Here is a 19,804-nt window from a genome sequence, read left to right as displayed (position 1 = left end):
AAGTCATCAGTTTTTGAGGTTCTCACCTGTTCTGAATCTGCTGGTCCAACTGGGTGTAGCGCTGGTTAAGTTTGGAAACTTCAGTCTCTTGGCGCTCGATGTCAGGGCAGTGCTCTTGAAAGCGGTTGGCCAGGTTGTTGGAACATGTACGACTGTTGTACAGGTTCTGTTCGGCCTCTCCAAAAACTGTCCTGCTCTTCTGCAGCTCGGAGCTCATTACCTGTATAATAAAGGGATAAGAAGAAAATAATATCGTGGCAATGGGTAGAAGGAGACTGAAGACTGAGATCTTGCTTCATAAGAAACATTATTATATATCTCTAAATGTTCTCGGCATCTGGATCTTACTATACAATTGGAGTGTAATTGGTATCGCGTACGTTGGCCGCACCCCACAAACTCAACTCTTGCTCACCCATAACTCCTGTAGTTTTCTGTCAATGGCTTGTGGATCTTCTGGAACTGTGTCGTCTAGGGCAAGTGTGGTTTCATAGCTGGAGAGAAGGTCTCTTCCATTCTGTAGGCTGCCTTCCAAGCGATTGGACCCTTCTATCCTATTATTGCAAAAATTGACAGTTTAGGTCAGATAATGCCTTTTTGCTAGCTCTTTAAACCTACTGACCCTAATTATGAACATCTAGAGACCTGAAGGTTTGACCACCCCTTCTACATTATAAAAGTCAAGCCCAGCCTTATGTTTCTTTACCTTGCATTACATAAGTTAAGACATAATGTTACAGTGCCTCGTAGAATACATACTTCTCCTGAGCTGACGAGAGAAGCTCATTGACCCTGTCATATTTCTTGTTGGTTTCTCCCATTTTGCTTCTCAAGATGGGCGAGCAAGAGACATCAGGGGATTTCTGCAGGAACGCCTCACACTCTTGGACCTTCTGGACCTTTTCAGGTTCAATGCGCAGTACTTGGTTTGAGATATTCTAAATGTGACAACAGGGTAGTGAAGTGTTAAAATAAACAAATTTAATATAATGTTAAGTTTTCCAGACAGCGCTCAATCGGCAATTAATCAGCCATTGCGGTATAATAGAATACTTTCCCCTTAAATTTGTTTATTGCCAATACTAGGAAATGTATATATACTTGTTTTCCTTATGCTTTCCTGGCCTAGCTCCTATGAAGGTTCCACTGGCTCAGTCTGCAGTTTAAGCCTTGCCATTATCTCTCACTGATCAGGATGGTTGGCCGTAAGTCCTTGTAACCTCCTATAGCTCTCCTATAGCCCTCCTATTGTTTTGCAATCCACTAATAAGCAGCAAGGAGGGGGTATGGTCCAGCAGTCAAGAGTCCATGGTTTGATGACACATGCCAGTGAGTCCTAAGGTTTCCTCATTGCCAGTAAGGGATAGCATAAATATATCTCTGGATAGGTAATTCTTTGAACTTCCCAACTGCACAGTTCACAGTATATCTCTTAATTGTCAATCCCATCTCTAGACCAACCCAGGGGTAGTGCCCCAATGTACATTACTATAGCCAAGCTTTGACAAATAGTGGCCTACCTTCCTACATATATTTGTGCATGGCACCTAAATAAGCTCTGATAGCAACTAGGCTTGCAATGCACACTCCCTCCATTGCACATTTCATAAATACTGAAAGGTATTTGCTTTGTACCCATGCCCAGCCACCTGTCTCACTCACTTTGAGCTCCTTCAGCCTCTCTGAGCTGTCCTGCACTGCTCTGTTTTGCTCTAGCGGTGGGCGCAGTTGGGAGCTAATGGCTTTCTCTTGCCTTTCCAAATCACTAACGACTCTGTCCAGTCCGGCAAGCAGTTGACGTCCTTGATTATCCTGGGCACCTGTAGCCACTGTGGGGATAGCAAAATTAGGCAAATGGTGATACTAATATCCAATGGTCAGAACTCACACCCTATCCTGAATATTCCCATATATAAGACCCTCACACTCTATCCTACATATTCCATTTATATCCAATGGTCAGAACTCACACCCTATCCTGAATATTCCCATATATTCTACACTATGGCCAGAATATACGCCCATGGTACATATACCCCATAAATATTACTCTATAGTGCACCCTGTCCTACACATTCTCCATATTTTGACAACCATAGTTAAAACTCACACCCTATTCTGCATACTGCTCTTTTTTTTTATTATATGGTTAAAAAATATAAAACTATTTTACTTATGCCTCTATGGTCATGTCCCATTCTCTGTCCTACATGTTTCCCATATATCCTACTCTTTGGTTAGTTCTTGCAAATTATCCTACACATTGCTGTCTGTACACATGCCATGTGGATTACTGCCCCACGTGTCCCCCACCACATACCTTGACTGGTTTCTTTCTTTTGCACATCTAAGCGCTGTAACAATGCATTCTTAGATCCAGCTGATTTTTGCTTAGTTGCTCGGTATTGGTTCATGATGCTGGTGGGGGGGGATGAAATTGCAGGAATTAAAGGATTAGATAAAAGAGCTGATAAATGAGAACTCTAAGATAATACACTCTTTAATTTATGAGAAGTGTTTACAGTTATTACAGTAAAAAAGATTAAAAGAACATTTATATATTGGGAAGCAGTAATATACTGTAAATACATAGAAGCGTGAGTATATATTTCAAGAACAATTCTAACATCTTTTGAGGAAACTGCCAAAAGAAGTCTTTCTGGTTGAGAACTTATAATTGAATGAATAAAAAGCTGGCTATACCATTGAGTAGGTATAGGAGAAGATTAGGGTGGAGTTATAGAGCTGGATATCGCATTGAGTAGTTATAGGAGAAGCTTGGGATGGAGTTATAGAGCTGGCTATAGCATTGAGTAGGTATAGGAGAAGCTTAGGGTGGAGTTATAGAGCTGGCTATAGCATTGAGTAGTTATAGGAGAAGGTTGGGATGGAGTTATAGAGCTGGCTATAGCATTGAGTAGGTATAGGAGAAGCTTAGGGTGGAGTTATAGAGCTGGCTATCGCATTGAGTAGTTATAGGAGAAGCTTGGGATGGAGTTATAGAGCTGGCTATAGCATTGAGTAGTTATAGGAGAAGCTTGGGATGGAGTTATAGAGCTGGCTATAGCATTGAGTAGTTATAGGAGAAGCTTAGGATGGAGTTATAGAGCTGGCTATAGCATTGAGTAGGTATAGGAGAAGCTTAGGGTGGAGTTATAGAGCTGGCTATCGCATTGAGTAGTTATAGGAGAAGCTTGGGATGGAGTTATAGAGCTGGCTATAGCATTGAGTAGTTATAGGAGAAGCTTGGGATGGAGTTATAGAGCTGGCTATAGCATTGAGTAGTTATAGGAGAAGCTTGGGATGGAGTTATTGAGCTGGCTATAGCATTGAGTAGTTATAGGAGAAGCTTGGGATGGAGTTATAGAGTGTCGTTATAGGAGGAAATAGGGGAAAAGTAAAGAAACTGATGATAAAGGCACTTGGGGAGAAGTCACAAAGAGCAGTTACAGAGACAGAATTACAAAGAGGAACTAGGGGATGAGTCCAAGATTGTGACTATAAGAGAATATAGTAAAAGAAACATCATGTGTAAATACAGTTTTAACCACCTTTCTCCAAGAGCTGCAGCCTCAGGGTTAGTTGGTGGGATCATGAAGCATACTGCGGGGGCAACCAACTTCTTTCCATTGCTGTCAGTCAACTCCCATTTCTCTCCTCTGTTGGCCTTGAGAGTATAACTCGCTCCACGGCTAATCTCACCCTGCCAGAACACAAAATCAGTTCCAGCTCTATCAAGGGCAGTCTAATATAAATGAGAGTGTTCTCCTTGAGGGTTATGGAACAAAACTGAAAACAGCAGCCAAACAGTTGTCAACAATGGCGAGAGCAGAATTCTAGAGAGACAGACTCTTTTTTTTATAGAGAAGCCCTGCAACCTGAATAGTATTGCCACCATTACACAGTGCAGCCTAAACTTTGTGCATTCAATTGCTCCCATGTGTTTCAGGAGAGTCAACTTGATGTTGAAAGCAAATATCTAGCCCAGTTTAACCAGCTAACCCTGTCTTTGCTCTTTGCCATATTAATTAAATATTAAGCTGTAGTGCACCATACCTCTTCAGTGTAGAAGTCACACAAAGATTCCACTGGGATTGGCTTCAAGGGGGTCTCCCTGCGGAATTTTAGTGGCACCACCTGCTGGCTGCGCTTTTGTAGAGATTTCATGACTTCCTCGTACTTATCTAAAGCCTTGTCCTGATCCTGTGACGAAAATTTACCAATTACACCAAGATCCTAGAGATGGTCTCAGTTGAAGGATTCATTTACCAAACCATGCTTAATTTAGACCATTGATACAAGAAGTTTTTTGACTTATTAGAAATATTGAAAAACATTTAAACACTGGGCTGTATATGAGGTCAGTCAAAGGGCCATAGTCTCTGAGATATAGCCCCCAGTTGTAAGGGCACAATATTCAAAATTCAAAAAATATCCCATAAACTGAGTATTACCATAAAAATCAAATTTTTATTCAAAAATCATTTTAAAAGAATAAACATACAGACCCCATGGTAATCCGCCTTACGCGTTTCATACCCTCTTGGCATAAATTATTAAGTACCAGAGGGTATGAAACGCGTAAGGCAGATTACCATGGGGTCTTTATGTTTATTATTTTAAAATGATTTTTGAATAAAAATTTGTCTTTTATGGTAATACTCAGTTTATGGGATATTTTTTGAATTTTGAATAGGGATGCACCGAATCCAGGATTCGTCTTGGGATTCATCCAGGATTCGGCCTTTTTCAGCAGGATTCGGGTTCGGCCGAATCCTACTACCCGGGCCGAACCGAATCCTAATTTGCACATGCAAATTAGGGGCGGGGAGTGAAATCGTGTGACTTTTTGTCACAAAACAAGGAAGTAAAAAATGTTTTCCCCTTCCTACCCCTAATTTGCATATGCAAATTAGTATTCCGATTCGGTTCTTTATTTGGCCGTATATTTCGCAAAGGATTCGGGGGTTTGGCCGAATCCAAAATAGCATATTCGGTGTATCCCTAATTTTGATTATTAGAAATATTATTAGAACTGTAAACGATTTTGATCAGGATGTTTAGACCTCACCAACCTTGTGTAGAACCCGATGTCTCTTACCTCCAGGTCACGTAGCTGAGCCTCGATCTGGTAACGATCCTTGTAGTCTGGGTTATACTTATGGTCTATATCACTGTCAATTTTCTTTAGCAAATCCTGAGCATCTTTTGCATCTCTGTGGAACTAAAAAAAATGGAGAGGAAAGGTGAAGATCATGGGCTGATTTTAATGATGAAGTGGAATGGCTAAACCTCCACAAACCAACAAGGACGGCTTATACTCGAGAATATACGGTAATTGTCACTTGAAGTTCTTAAGCCTGACTGTTTTGTCAACCTGACTGTCCCTTCTCAACATGTCAGTTAGAGTTTCTAATGCTAACAGATTGCTGAAGCTGAAATATGGCAGCTTGCTCATAGAGGAACATGGGGGATCAGCTGGGTTATGTAAAAGAATCTGCAAATACGTTTATGGCAAAATTAAAGATAACATGCAAAGACAATATTATGATAGATGTAAAAAAAAAGGTTTCTGGTGTCAGTATCTCTTTAAGTTGCTTCTGTTTTTATACAGTCATGTATTCTGGGGTATTATACTTGGAATTGGCTTTGAGATACTATAAATGATTTTGGGCAATATATTACAATATATTAAAGTTTTTGGGCAGGGGAACATTTCTGTAGCTAAACACTGATTTACTGTTTCAAATTTCAACCTTCATGCCTGTATCATGCTCACCTGATGGTAATCCTCCATGTACTTCAGATGACTCTCCTCACAGATAAGAAGGTTCAGATACTCCTTCCAGTCTGCATGAACTGCTTCTGTGTGGGCCTGAAGAGGAGCAAATTTAGTAGAGAGAAAAAGATTAGAAAATGTAAACAGAGAAAGGACATTTAGGACTTCAATCACAGTTGTGGAAACGTAAAAATCGAGACGAGACACTTGTGCATTTGTTTAAGGTAGTTGCACCCAAAGATGGTTCTAGCAATTCACTATAGTCATAGGGAAACCTGTAGCTACTGCCACCTTCAAACTGGCAGTAATTCTAAGGTTCCCACTGTGTGCTGCATCAACATGAATTACACTCAAGTGTTGTTTTGTTTACCTCAATTGGAATTTTTCCAGGGTGTCCCGATTCAATGAGCTTGTCCCCTTCTTCCTGAAGCTTATTGATTTCATGCTCCTTTGTCTCCAGGCTATGTTGGATGAAGTTCTATTTCAAGAAGAAGAATTGAGATACTTTCCTTAGAACAAGTTAAGCATGTGAAAAGCTTTCGCTGAGCCTGACACTAGGTTGATACCTCACTAGAAGACAATGAACACATTTATCTATTCAAGACTTTGGGCACCACTGGCGAAATCAATGTAACAAGTGAAGAACTGAAACCAAAGCCCAAAGACAGAAGACAACAAACTAAAATTAGATATTGCCAAACCTTCTCTATAGTGTTAATACAGTAGGTCAAAACAGTTTTGCTGTTGTAATAACACAATTCCCAAAAGCCCTAATAACCATTACCAGGGATCAGGAACTTTGGCTCTCCAGCTGTTAAGGAACTACAAGTCCCACAATGCAATGAAGGAGCCTTTTGAAGGAGTCTAAAGGCAAATGCATTGTGGGACTTGTAGTTCCTTAACAGCTGGAGAGCCAAGGTTCCTGATCCCTGCATTAGACTGAACCATGAAAATGACAATGTTTTAGTGTAAACCTCGCACCTCGTATTGCCTCCGACGGCTCATGTAGTCCTTATTGCGATCGCTCCAGTCATACTCCATGCGTTCCTTCTGCTGCTGATCCAGCCAGTACAGTTCATTGGTGCAACGCTGCATGTAATCCTGCAGGGTACTGAGATCTCTCTGGCGCTTCTGGGATGCAGACTGTCAAAGATAGCAAGATTCACATTGAGGGCAGAGTCACAAAACTTGGCACAGACTCTGTTCTTTATTCAATGGCACATGAACAATTTTGTTTTCACTTATTCATTTTATTAAAAGAGAATGAAAGCTTAACTAAAGTAGTATATTGGGTTTAGTGCTTCTGTACCAGCCCAAGGCAACCACAGCTCTTCAGCAGTAAAGATCTGTGTCTCCAGAGATGCCCCCGTAGCTCCCATCTTCTTTTCTGCTGATTTAGTGCCCATGCTCTGGCAGCACAGAAACCAGTGCAATTAGCATCAGACCTTAATAATCAGCCTTGTAGCATCAGCTTATATTACAGCCAGGGAAGCTCATTTTCTGCTGGATAATTAGTGACAAGCCCTAAGCTTAGCTTCTCAACAGCCAATCAGAGCCCACTGAGCATGTGAGTGTCACAGACACTTTCCAAGATGGTGACCCCCTGTGACAAGTTTGAAGTCCTGGATCATTGCTGCTATTGACAAGCTGAAACTTTAGCCTCGTGCAATAAGTTCACTATATAAAATATGCCATTTTTAGCCACATTCATTTTTAGGGTTTATTTCTCCTTTAATGGTGTTACTTGTACTTTCTATATACTTTAACTCAAACTCAGCTTAAAAAAAAGACATTAACACACCCTGCATTCTGCCTCTAGTTGGAGAAAGCAGCAGAAAAAAACTCTACTAAAATCCTTGGAAAATCACATTGCTGCAAAAGCTCCAGACACCTCGAAAAACAGCTTTCTCCGCCTTCTTATCATTCTCCCCAAGATAAACTGCATTACCCTGGGATCTTCATTTTTCAGCTGGCTGAAAAATGGCTGAAATTTACTGCCTTCTAACTGTGTTTTTTTTTTTTTTTTTGCTGGCCGAATTCTGTTTGCACTGCTGGTGACTGGCAGTTTCCATGGACTAAATTGAGGGAATACGAAATACATACATTTTAAATCACAATAAGAGGATAATATAGGTATTTCTTACCAAAAGTTTCTGGTATTTCACCTGCAGACCACTGATGTATTCCTGAAATGAAAATAAACCACAAATGAGCAACTGAGTCACAGCACAGCACATTAGAAACACATTTAGAACATATTTTACTAATAAAAAAAAAACAATGTAATGAAAGACATGCAGAGCATGCACATATTGGTAATATTAGAAGAGAGGACCATTAAAAATGCAATAAATAAATAATAGGCAATCAACCTTTAAACAGTAACACTAGAAGGAGATAAAAAGGGAAATGCCTAAATATCCTTCAGGAAAAACCTATTAAAGTTTAGTATGACCCCCTTCTCCTCACTCAACCACCAAAAATCTTGCTTGACCACTAACAAATATAATATCTAAAGTTACTCTACTGCTCAAGGATGATATAACAGGTTCACCAGGTGGCATCCAGCCATGGGCTCCCAAGCCATTATTTTTAATCTTTAAGGGCCCAGTTACAAGATGAAACAATTTTACAGATAACTATTGAACTCATATGGATAAGTACAAGATCTATATCACTTAGGTTAATATTCACCTTGTCATTGTTCTTGTTGACTTGATCCCCAATGGCTTTGACCTCATTGTGGAAGATGTTGTGCTCCTCAATCTGTTTCTCAAGGTTGGGCAAATCCGTTGCAAACCCCTGGTTGTTCAGCTGATCCTGAGGGAAGAAAAACACTGTATTCTTCCCTGACATCTGTATCAGCCCCCCGGGTACCTCTTTCAATAAGAGACAACCTACCATCTTAGTATCAATCAGTTTGCCCCAGTCAACTCTTGGAACTTCTCCCACAGGTATCTTCTGGTTATAAATCTGGTCATGCTTTTTCTTCTGGGCCTGAATGCGTTCCTTTAGTTGGTGAATGCTGTCAAGCATTTAGGTATAATAAATATTCCTTATGTCAAAATGCTATAGAATGGTACAGTGGTGCCAATATCTCAGTACAGACTCGACAAGTGTAGACCCTGATGCATTTGAAGGATCAAGGTTCTCCAGAACACTACTAATACAGATAACTGAAGCTACCTAATATCATATATATATATATCCAGCAATGAAAAAAACGCACTAAACAGGACTTGGTCAAAAAGTGAAAAGAGTATGTTTATTGAATAAACATTTCTGCTCGTCTACTTGAGCCATCATCAGGACTAGTCATGATGACGGCTCAAGTAGATGAGCCGAAACGTTGATCCAATTAATATACTCTTTTCACTTTTTTGACCAAGTCCTGTTTAGTGCGTTTTTTTCATTGCATGATTTGATGATCAGGGAATCACCCAACCTCTTTCATTATGGGTGGACTTCCCCTTTAACTATCTGTTTACAGGGAAATAACCTTTTAAAGGGGTGGGTAACCTTTGAGTTAACTTTTAGTATGTTCTAAAATGACTCATTCTAAGCAACTTTCAAATGGGGGTCACTGACCCCATCTAAAACAGAAATACTCTGTAAGGCTACAAATGCATTGCTACTTCTACTTTTTATTGCTCGTCTTTATATTCAGACCCGTTTCTATTCATATTCTAGTCTCCTATTCAAGCAACCAGATGGCTGAAACTGCAAACTGGAGAGCTGCTGAATAAAAAGATAAATAACTCAAAAAACACAAATAATAAAAAATTAAAACCAATTGCAAGTTGTCTCAGAATATCACTCTCCACATCATACTAAAAGTAAATTTAAGCGCCATTTATGGAACCCAAGTTGGTGGCACCAGAGTATCTATGTTTCCCGTTGGTTTTTTAATCCATGAAATGCATGGCAACATATGACTTCGATGAAAGAAGCCGATGCAGGGCGGAAAGGGGGGTTAATGGAAGTTCTTCTACACATGACAGAATATGACAGCATGTCAGTTCAGAATGAGCACCTGTCACAGGCCAGGCTATGTTTACAGATACTATTTTTGTATTGGGAATTTTGTAGGTCTCCTCTCCGATCTCTAATCTATATTATTAGCTCATGGAGATAAACACAGCAGCATAAATCCATTGGAGATACCTTGGATTTCTGTTGGGGGTGGGGGTCAGTGGTGGAACTACCGGTGGAGCAGGGGGTGCGATTGCACCAGGGTCCGGCTAGTTATGTTACTGGGGGGCCATACTGCTGCCCCTGGATGTCCCTTATGGGGAAGTTCACAAGCAGCAATAATGGAGTTAAAAAGGTTTCTGGGTACTCACTCCTCACTAATCATTTCGGCCTGGGGGTGTTTGAGCTGGCGTGCCTGCACAGCGTCCGTCTCCAATACCACAACGATTTTCTCTGATTCCTTGATGGTGTCGGCGGTGTAATCCTTGTAGATTAGTGGTCTGGAGGCAAGAAGCTTATCCACGTCCTGAGGGAAAGCCAAACAGATTTCAGGTGTCAGTTAATCGTGTGTGTGTGTATATGTCTGCATTCATACATGGAAACACACATTTACACAATTTGTTATGTTCTGCAGACACAGGGTCTATTATCCAAAAACCCAAGATACGGCAATGCCATTTCCTATAGGGTCTATTTTAGGCCAATTTTTCCTCTAGACTTAAGGTGGCCATACACGTAGAGATCCGCTTGTTTGACAATTTTGCCAAACGAGTGGATCTCTCCCCGATATGCCCACATTGAGGTGGGCTATATCAGGCTGTTCCGATCGTGGGCCCTGTCTGATCGACATCTGTTCAACTTTCGGCCAGATATCAATCGGGGAAGACCGTCAAAGGGCCCCATACACGGGCCAATAAGCTGCCAACTTGGTCTGTCGGCAGCTTTTATCACCTTAACAAGGCAGCCCTTGTCCAAAACAGAGCCTAGAGACCTGCGCTCGTCCTATGAGTACAGCACTGGTGCATTCAGGGTCAGACTGCTCCCAACTCCCCTAGTGCGCCGCCATGCCACCGAGCGTGTACTCACTGCCCCCGCCGGGTGTGCGCTTGTGCGCAGGCGTGCACTTCATTCTCCGTGCAGTCACAGCAGGAAGCTGCCTGAAGATGTGGATCTGGGTCGGTGGGGCCCACTGGGTTTTTTTCCCGGTGTCCCGCCGGCCCAGTCCGACCCTGTGTGTATTCATGAGGGTGGGTGCAAGTATGCAATGTAGGTAGGGTTGCCACCTTTTCTGAAAAAAAATACCGGCATTCCTATATATTTATATTTTTTCCCTATTAATAACATTGAAATCAACCATCATTTTTACCGGCCAGGCCAGTAAAATACCGGCCAGGTGGCAACCCTAAATGTAGGAAGCACCAATGGGTGTCGGCAGCAGTGGAGCCCTGTATTTACATCTGCAGCCAGGCTCCCGACACAAGTGAGTGCACTTTTTCTCCACTTTTGCTCTTTCTAATTTTTTGGGGGTTATTGAGGAGACCGCCAGGTTCCGTGTAAATAGGGTTGCCACCTTTTCTTGAAAAAAATACCGGCCTTCCTATATTCTTGCCATTTTTTCCTACTAATAACATTGGCACTAACATTATTTTTTATAATAATAAAAATAAAACACTGGCCAGGTGGCAACGTTACGTGTAAATACTCCTTTTCAGCGCTGTGTCTGATTCCAGTGTGAAACTTCTATGTTAGATAAGGGCAAGATGGGGCATCTGTAATTATGTTTGGAATGCTGAGGGGTGCAGGGGAGAGTTTTAGGCAATGTTTACTTCATGTTCAGTCTTTAATTAAAATGGCTGGTAGCACAGATGCATGCTGGGAGAAGTGATACTCTCTGACAGGAGACAGGCCAGTTGTTGCTGGGAAGGTCACAAGGGGTGATGTGGTGGAACAGGTGCATCTTGGGACATATCATGTTGCACTCTGGGAAAAGCTATAGATTCCAGGGAAGTAACATGCAAGGGCCGGGCTATAAGAGGTCAGGGTCTCAGGGACGTGACAGTTTATAGTCGAGGGGGCACTAACATCCGACTATAGGCACAGAGGTTGCTTTGCTACCATATAATTCAGTGTATTGACCCAAAAAAAAGGGGCATTGCAACAATAGCCATTCACTGCCCTCAGGGGTACGTAACCCACAGCAACGGGAGTTTGTGCTCAAACAGCCGACCTGTCAATGCAACCTGGTCTTGCTTTGTAATAGGGATGCACAGAATCCAGGATTCGGTTCGGGATTTGGCCAGGATTCCTTCTACCAGGCCGAACCGAATCTGAATCCTAATTTACATATGCAAATTAGGGGCGGGAGGGAAATCGCATGACTTTTTGTCACAAAACAAGGAAGTAAAAAATGTTTTCCCTTTCCTACCCCTAATTTGCATATGCAAATTCGGATTCGGTTCGGTATTCGGCCAAATCTTTCACAAAGGATTCGGGGGTTCAGCCGAATCCAAAATAGTGGATTCGGTGCATCCCTACTTTGTAAATACAGGAGAAGGCAACACTGTGTCCAAGCTCCCTGGCTGTTATATTTATATATATTTACTGTATAGATCTCCCAGTGTGATACTTCTCTATGTCAGCACTAGAACTGTGCATTAGTCTGAAAGCATTAGTCTGAGGCATTCTAACCCACAAACAAAGCCAGCCAAGTGCCCATATCCATAAGCCGGACATCTGATGAATAAGCCTCCCAGGAAACTGCCCATGGCAGCGCATTAGTGATAATGAGCCACATTGGGCACAGGGGAATCACTAGCTGTAACACATATCCTCCTAAAGGGGTTGTTCACCTTTCAATTAACTTTTAGTATGACGTAGAGAGTGATATTCCGAGACGATTTGCAATTTGTTTTAATTTTCTATTATTTGTGGTTTTTGAGTTATTTAACTTTTTATTCAGCAGCTCTCCAGTTTGCAGTTTCAGCCATCTGGTTGCTAGGGTCAAAATTAGCTTAGTAACCCTGCATTGATTTGAGAGACCTGAATAGAAAGATAAGTAATAAAAAGTAGCAATAACAATACATTTGTAGCCTTACAGAGAATTTGTTTTTTAGATGGGGTCAGTGACCAACATTTGAAAGCTGGAAAGAGCCAGAAGAAGAAGGAAAATCATTGAAAAACTATAAAAAAAATATATATTGAAGACCAATTTAAAAATTGCTTAGAATTAGCCATTCAATAACATACTAAAAGTTGACTTAAAGGTGAACCACCTCTTTTAGTTAACTTTTAGTATGTTATAGAAAGGCTAATTCTAAGCGACTTTTTAATTGGCCTTTGTTTTTTTCTTTTTTGTTGTTTTTTTCTTATTTGCCTTCTTCTTCTGACTCATTCCAGCTTTCTAATGGGGGTCGCTGACCCCATCTAAAACACAAATGCTCTGTAAAGCAGGCCAAACATGCAGAGTTTCCTGCAAAATTTGCAAAACGGCGCTGGCGTCTCGTTTTTGACCCCGGCGTCGTTTTTTTTTACGCTGGCGTACATTCAAATTTTTGCAGACGAATTTTTGCGCCGGTTTTGCAAATTTTTGCGCCAGCGCGAATCGTAGGAATTTGCCGTGAATTCGCGACTGGCAAATAAATTTGCCCATCACTAGCCAGCAGCTTATATTGGGCCTGTGTATGGCCAGCTTTAGCATTCATGTATTTTTAATGCTACTTTATATTACTCATTATTGTATTCAGACCCTCTTCTATTCATATTCCTCTTATTCAAATGAATGTCTGGTTGTAGGGTAATTTGGACCCTAGCAACCATATTGCTGAAATTTCAAACTGGAGAGCTGCTGAATAAAAAGCTAAACGGCTCAAAAACCACAAATAATAAAAAACATTTGCAAATTGTCTAGGAAAATCCCTCTCTTCATCATACTGAAAGTTAATTTAAAGGTGAACAACCCCTGTAAAGTCAGGGCAAGTGTTGCAGAAGGCTGCAGTTCAGTGAGGGTAAAGTCCTGTGTGTTTAATAGTAGCCATACAACAGGAGGCCAGGAGCAAGTTAATGTTCTGCAGAAGAGGAGGTAGCACAGAGTTTAAAAACTCTCCAAAAGTGTTTGCCTGTTTGTGTGCAGTGTGTGTGTGAGTATGTATATGTGTGTGAGTGTGTGTGTGAGTATGTCTATGTGTGAGTGTGTATGTGAGTATGTCTATGTGTGTGAGTGTGTATGTGAGTATGTCTATGTGTGTGAGTGTGTATGTGAGTATGTCTATGTGTGAGTGTGTGTGTGAGTATGTCTATGTGTGCAGTGTGTATGTGAGTATGTCTATGTGTGTGAGTGTGTATGTGAGTATGTCTATGTGTGTGAGTGTGTATGTGAGTATGTCTATGTGTGAGTGTGTGTGTGAGTATGTCTATGTGTGCAGTGTGTATGTGAGTATGTCTATGTGTGCAGTGTGTATGTGAGTATGTCTATGTGTGCAGTGTGTATGTGAGTATGTGCCTATGCTTGTGTGAGTGTGTATGTGAGTATGTCTATGTGTGTGAGTGTGTATGTGAGTATGTCTATGTGTGTGAGTGTGTATGTGAGTATATCTATGTGTGTGAGTGTGTATGTGAGTATATCTATGTGTGTGAGTGTGTATGTGAGTATGTCTATGTGTGTGAGTGTGTATGTGAGTATGTCTATGTGTGTGAGTGTGTATGTGCTCTTACACCTGCAGTTTCCCTATGGGACAGATCCTGCCAGAAGAAATACAACCCCACCAACAACAACCTTCCCCTCCAGAATTAAGGGGTGCACGTACCTCCTGCAGTTTGCTGTCTGTGTCCACAACGTTCCGTTCCACTTCATCTGCATTTTTCTGAAGTCTGTCGATCAGCTCTGACAGCTCCTTGTTGGAGACACTGGGGGAGAGCACAGGAGGAGAGTGAATGTCAGACAGGCACAACATATTGCTCTCTTCGCTTGCAGCGCTCTCTTGCCTTTTTCTCCCACCCCTCTGCTTCCCACCCCTGACCTGGCAGCCTTCCAGCAGTGAGCCCAGTGCCAGAGCAGAGCATGGAAGGGCAAGCAGCCAGCTCATTAGCCGGTGACTCACCGCAGGCTTTTGTGTTCCTCTCCCAATGATGTGTGTGTATAATCCAGGGGATCATTCAAGACAGAGGGAAATGCACACAGGGGTCTTTTCATAGCACCCTCACTATCCCTACCCCCTACATATCTGCTTCCCACTGTGCTTATCCTTGCACCCACTGATGGGCCACGTACCTTTCTACTGGCATATCTACTGGGTTACACATTTCATACATAATCCAGTGGTATACCTTCTGCTTGCCCTAGAGACATTTCCATTGCACCCAGAAATAGGTTATACAGGTATGGGACCTGTTATCCAGAATGCTTGGGACCTGGGGTTTTCCGAAAAACAGATCTTTCCATGATCTGGATCTTCATACCTTAATTCAACTAGAAAATCATGAAAACATTAAATGAACCCAATAAACTGGTTTTGCTTCCAAGAAGGATTAATTATATCTTTGTTGGAATCTAGAACAAGCTACTGTTTTATTATTACAGAGAAAAAATAAATTATGTATAAACATTTGGATTATTTGATAATGGGGTCTATGGGTAGAGCCTTTCTGTAATTTTCTGGATTACGGGTTTCCGGATCCCATACCTGTAGTCATTTTTGCACTTGCAGACAGAAGTCTATTTAACTGGTCAATTCCTCCACCTATCTGATCCCCATTGTAAGCAGCAGTCCTGCTCTCCTTTATGGCAGCTGAGATTCTAGCTATCTGTATAACAGAGCATTCTGTCCCAGTGACTGCAAAGATCCAATCTGATTCCCATTGTAAGCAGCAGTCCTGCCCTGCTTTATGGCTGGGATTCTAGCTATCTGTATAACAGAGCATTCTGTCCCAGTGATTGCACAGATCCTATATGTTTATAGCAGTCCTGTCCTGCTATATTCGTCATTTACCAACCTATGGCCCTCCAGCTGTTATAAATACTAATAGGTGGACCTTGTAATTAAAAGTAAATGGGCTGGAGCATATTTTGTCACAATAAGTAATGTGTCACAAGAGATAAGCCGCTCTCATTAATCAGAAATAATATAGATATTGTATATTTTGTGCCAGCTAACCCATATGCTGTGGCACATTCCATTGTGGATATACAGTAAGTAGCTTTGATTCCTTCCTAAGGTTCACCTTGTGCTCCCCAGTGGCCATGGGAGGAAATCTTTTGGCCTCGGGACAGGTCAGAATTGCAGAGCGGATGGGGCAGGCTTGATAGAAAATAGGTGGTATCTTAGTAAGACTGGCGTGTCTACTTAAGACCAGGAAGAGGCTGTTACTGTGGAATAGCTGATCACCATAAGAACATAAGAACATTTCTTACACTATAGCTGAACTACAATTCCCATCATCCCCTGACAGCTGTTGTAAAGCATCCTTGGAACACAGCTATGTATCTAAGGTCTAGTGATGTTGTATTAGCGACAGAAACAACTTGCCAACTACATAATCCCATCTCACACATATTCATTCTTCCAGACTTTCCCTCCTGGGATGTTTTTGGGTGGCATTTACCTCTCGTTATATTTTTTCATGTCCATTAAAATGCTATTGAGGCCCCAACTCCACTGCTCATTAAAGGTGCCCCTAGAGCTGCCAACCTTCCTTATTATCCAGTGCAAATGGCTTTGTTCTGAATATCCACATCTGCTCTGTTTATTTGGGGCCCTCAGGCATTAACTATGTAGCTTCCACTCGGCAAATATTTCTCTAGAAGTCTCCCCACTCGGAGCACTTCTGGTGAAGAAACAAGAAATACGATCTCCTTTGCTCTTACTCATGGCGCAAAAATGTTCTTGGGAGAAAAAAAACCCCAAGAGTTACTGGACCCCTGAGAATCCAATACGTGAGCCAATCAAGATAGAGCAATAACACAGCATTCCTATTGGCCTGATAAGAAACAAGATGGGTGCCAGCAGCTGCTCGGGGCCAACTGGGGCACAGTCAGGAGGCACCAGGCCTGGACTGGGAGTCAAAATAGGCCCTGCCATTCCAAGTACGCAGAGGCCCAAACAGCCCCCTACCAGCCCAAACAGCCCCCAACCAGCCCACTCTGTGGTTACTTTCTATGGAACCATACAGCAGCCCCTCTGGCATTTGCCAGAACCCACAGATTGCCAGTCCGGGCCTGGGAGGCACATTCCAGATAATTCCACATTTCTAATACTAGAGGTGCCTTTCTTCCATTTTCACCACAGTTCTTTAATTCTTACCCTAGCAACCAATCAGATTTCTGCTTTGAGCAGTTTCCTGCCGATAGACTGTTGAAAACAAACATTTAATTGGTTGCCTGTGTTACTACCTGCCCTTCCTGTACAGAGGTATGGGGCGAGTATGATGCACCTGCCAGTCCCATTCCTGCACCTGTAAAGACCTGTAATGGAACCGTCCTGTATATTAAAGGGGTGGTTCGTGTTTACAATATCTATCAGTATGTTATAGAATGGCTAATTCTAAGCAACTTTTCAATTGGCCTCCTTTTTCATAGTTTTTAAGTTATTTGCCTTCTTCTTCTGACTCTTTACAGCTTTCGAATGGGGGTCACTGACCCCTTCTAAAAACAGATGCTTTGTAAGGCTACAAATGTATTGTTATTGCTACTTTTTATTACTCATATTTCTATTCAGGCCTCTCCTATTCATATTCCAGTCTCTTATTCAAATCAATGCATGGTTGCTAGGGGAATTTGGACCCTGGCAACCAGATTGCCAACATTGTAAGCTGGAGAGCTGCTGAATAAAAAGCAAAATAACTCATAAACTGCAAATAATAAAAAATCTTTGAATATCACTCTCTACGCCATACTACAAGTTAATAAAAAGGTGAACATCCCCTTTAAATATTATCTCCTTTGTAAGAGATGTGATTTAATGTACATTTTGTTTCTTGTCTCTCCGATGAGCTGAAGAATTCCCACAATTCCCCAGGCTGTTACAGCTGTAAGGCATCAGGACAGGCCGAGCAGGTTTATTTTGTTACCCACCCGTCACATGGAATCCTGGGAAATACCAATGCTGCACAAATATATTTATATTTAACAAAAATGGGCATTTTATTCAAAATAAAGGATTTTCTTAGGCTGCTGAGAAGCCCTGGTGCCCAGGTGGGAGGCAGAATCTTTAAAGGCACAGTGTATAGGGATGTCTGTGCAATGGTATTTAGTTCAGGGCAGTTCCATTCCAAAACAGGAGTCACTCCCAGCTGTATGATTTGTATTCCAGCCCATAATAACGCCAGCACTTGTACAAGTGAATATCATAACAAGAGGCGTGAGTCAGCTAACAAAACATTCTCATATGAGTCAGTGGACAAAATTGTAACCTTTGCAAGTCCTCCCCACCTTTCCCTGATGCACACAATAGAAAGTCAGTCACATTCAAAGTCTATCAACTGATCCAAGAGCGATGGGCTAGTCTGCCAAACTGTATATCAACGCCCACCAGGGTAGCGCACTATATATTTATTAGGGTGGGGAGGGGTGTAATAAAGAGCTACATTAGGGTAACGTCTTTTAAATCCTTTATCCTAGATCAGAAATCAATCAGCTTGTTTATATAAACTATAGTAGTACTTATCTGTTATCCACTGTGTATACTGTGCTTGAATGGCTGCCCCCATGGCTACACAGCAGTTTGTTTATATAAACTATAGTAGTACTTATCTGTTATCTACTGTGTACCCTGTGCTTGAATGGCTGCCCCCCATGGCTACACAGCAACTTGTTTATATAAACTATAGTAGTACTTATCTGTTATCTACTGTGTATCCTGTGCTTGAATGGCTGCCCCCATGGCTACACAGGAGCTTGTTTATATAAACTATAGTAGTACTTATCTGTTATCTACTGTGTATCCTGTGCTTGAATGGCTGCCCCCATGGCTACACAGCAGCTTGTTTATATAAACTATAGTAGTACTTATCTGTTATCTACTGTGTATGCTGTGCTTGAATGGCTGCCCCCATGGCTACACAGCAGCTTGTTTATATAAACTATAGTAGTACTTATCTGTTATCTACTGTGTATCCTGTGCTTGAATGGCTGCCCCCATGGCTACACAGCAGCTTGTTTATATAAACTATAGTAGTACTTATCTGTTATCTACTGTGTATCCTGTGTTTGAATGGCTGCCCCCATGGCTACACAGCAGCTTGTTTATATAAATGATAGTAGTGTTTCTGAAGCAAACAAAAGCAAAAGTTGGGAGAGACTTACTGTTACTTGAAACAGAGGAGCCCAGATGATGTATAAAAAGTTGAAAATCTTTATTTAGGACATAATTACGCCTGATGCGTTTCATGCCAAGGGTGGGCACTTGCTTATAGCAAACACAGCAATTTTACCAGTGTCGGGCAACACTGCCTTATATTTGTATCACTTTAAAACACTTTCATTTATTGATGTTACTGTTCCTTTAATCCAGTGCAGGTTGCAGCCCGCTTGCAGTGAAGAGAAATAATTTCAAATATTTGTGCTGCACCATAACGTCACCTCTCAGCAATTACTAGATCATAAATAAATCATTCTCCCCCTGACCCCCACACACACCTCTAGAATCCTGCCCCCATCATCATCATCATCAGTATTTATAATTTGGATTGCAGTGAATCCCCAATACAAACTGCACTTATTATAGTGCCGCACCCTTATTCCCAGCAGAAGGAACAGTCTGCACTTGGCGAGAGAGAGAGAGAGAGAGAGAGAGAGAGAGAGAGAGAGAGAGAGAGAGAGAGAGAGATAAAGGGATAAAGGGAGGAACCTGTGCACATTCTCTTTAGATAAACCACAGTGTATGGAAAGCCCAAGAGACCTTTTACAATAAATGTGTTTCAATCATTTAACTGTACTGCATTGAGTGTCAGAGCCTACTGAGTAAGTGATTACTTTCCACCTACTTTGTACATATAGCGGAGCCCAGTTCATTGACAAGCCTAAGCTGATACAACACCTACACTATTTATCATCATCTATTC

General features: G+C 41.6%; 1 protein-coding gene across 1 annotated transcript in view; it reads right to left on the bottom strand.

Annotated features, from left to right (window-relative positions):
* ppl.S (periplakin S homeolog) overlaps positions 1-19,804 on the bottom strand; it is a 46,042-nt gene that overhangs the window by 8,103 nt on the left and 18,135 nt on the right. Inside the window, exons 2-17 of the mRNA XM_018239339.2 lie at positions 14,554-14,653; positions 10,123-10,277; positions 8,681-8,804; positions 8,474-8,599; positions 7,924-7,965; positions 6,761-6,922; positions 6,150-6,257; positions 5,780-5,875; positions 5,102-5,224; positions 4,057-4,203; positions 3,552-3,703; positions 2,321-2,418; positions 1,663-1,829; positions 760-938; positions 416-554; positions 27-220 (exon numbers count right to left, since the gene is read on the bottom strand). Coding sequence (XP_018094828.1) covers positions 27-220; positions 416-554; positions 760-938; positions 1,663-1,829; positions 2,321-2,418; positions 3,552-3,703; positions 4,057-4,203; positions 5,102-5,224; positions 5,780-5,875; positions 6,150-6,257; positions 6,761-6,922; positions 7,924-7,965; positions 8,474-8,599; positions 8,681-8,804; positions 10,123-10,277; positions 14,554-14,653 — 2,112 coding nt within the window. The remainder of the gene's footprint in view (positions 1-26; positions 221-415; positions 555-759; positions 939-1,662; positions 1,830-2,320; positions 2,419-3,551; positions 3,704-4,056; positions 4,204-5,101; positions 5,225-5,779; positions 5,876-6,149; positions 6,258-6,760; positions 6,923-7,923; positions 7,966-8,473; positions 8,600-8,680; positions 8,805-10,122; positions 10,278-14,553; positions 14,654-19,804) is intronic.

Source organism: Xenopus laevis, chromosome 9_10S (genome assembly GCF_017654675.1).
Source record: "Xenopus laevis strain J_2021 chromosome 9_10S, Xenopus_laevis_v10.1, whole genome shotgun sequence".
Taxonomy (NCBI): domain Eukaryota; kingdom Metazoa; phylum Chordata; class Amphibia; order Anura; family Pipidae; genus Xenopus; species Xenopus laevis.
The sequence above is the reverse complement of the archived record's forward strand: the minus strand, read 5'-3'. Positions and strand labels throughout refer to the sequence as shown.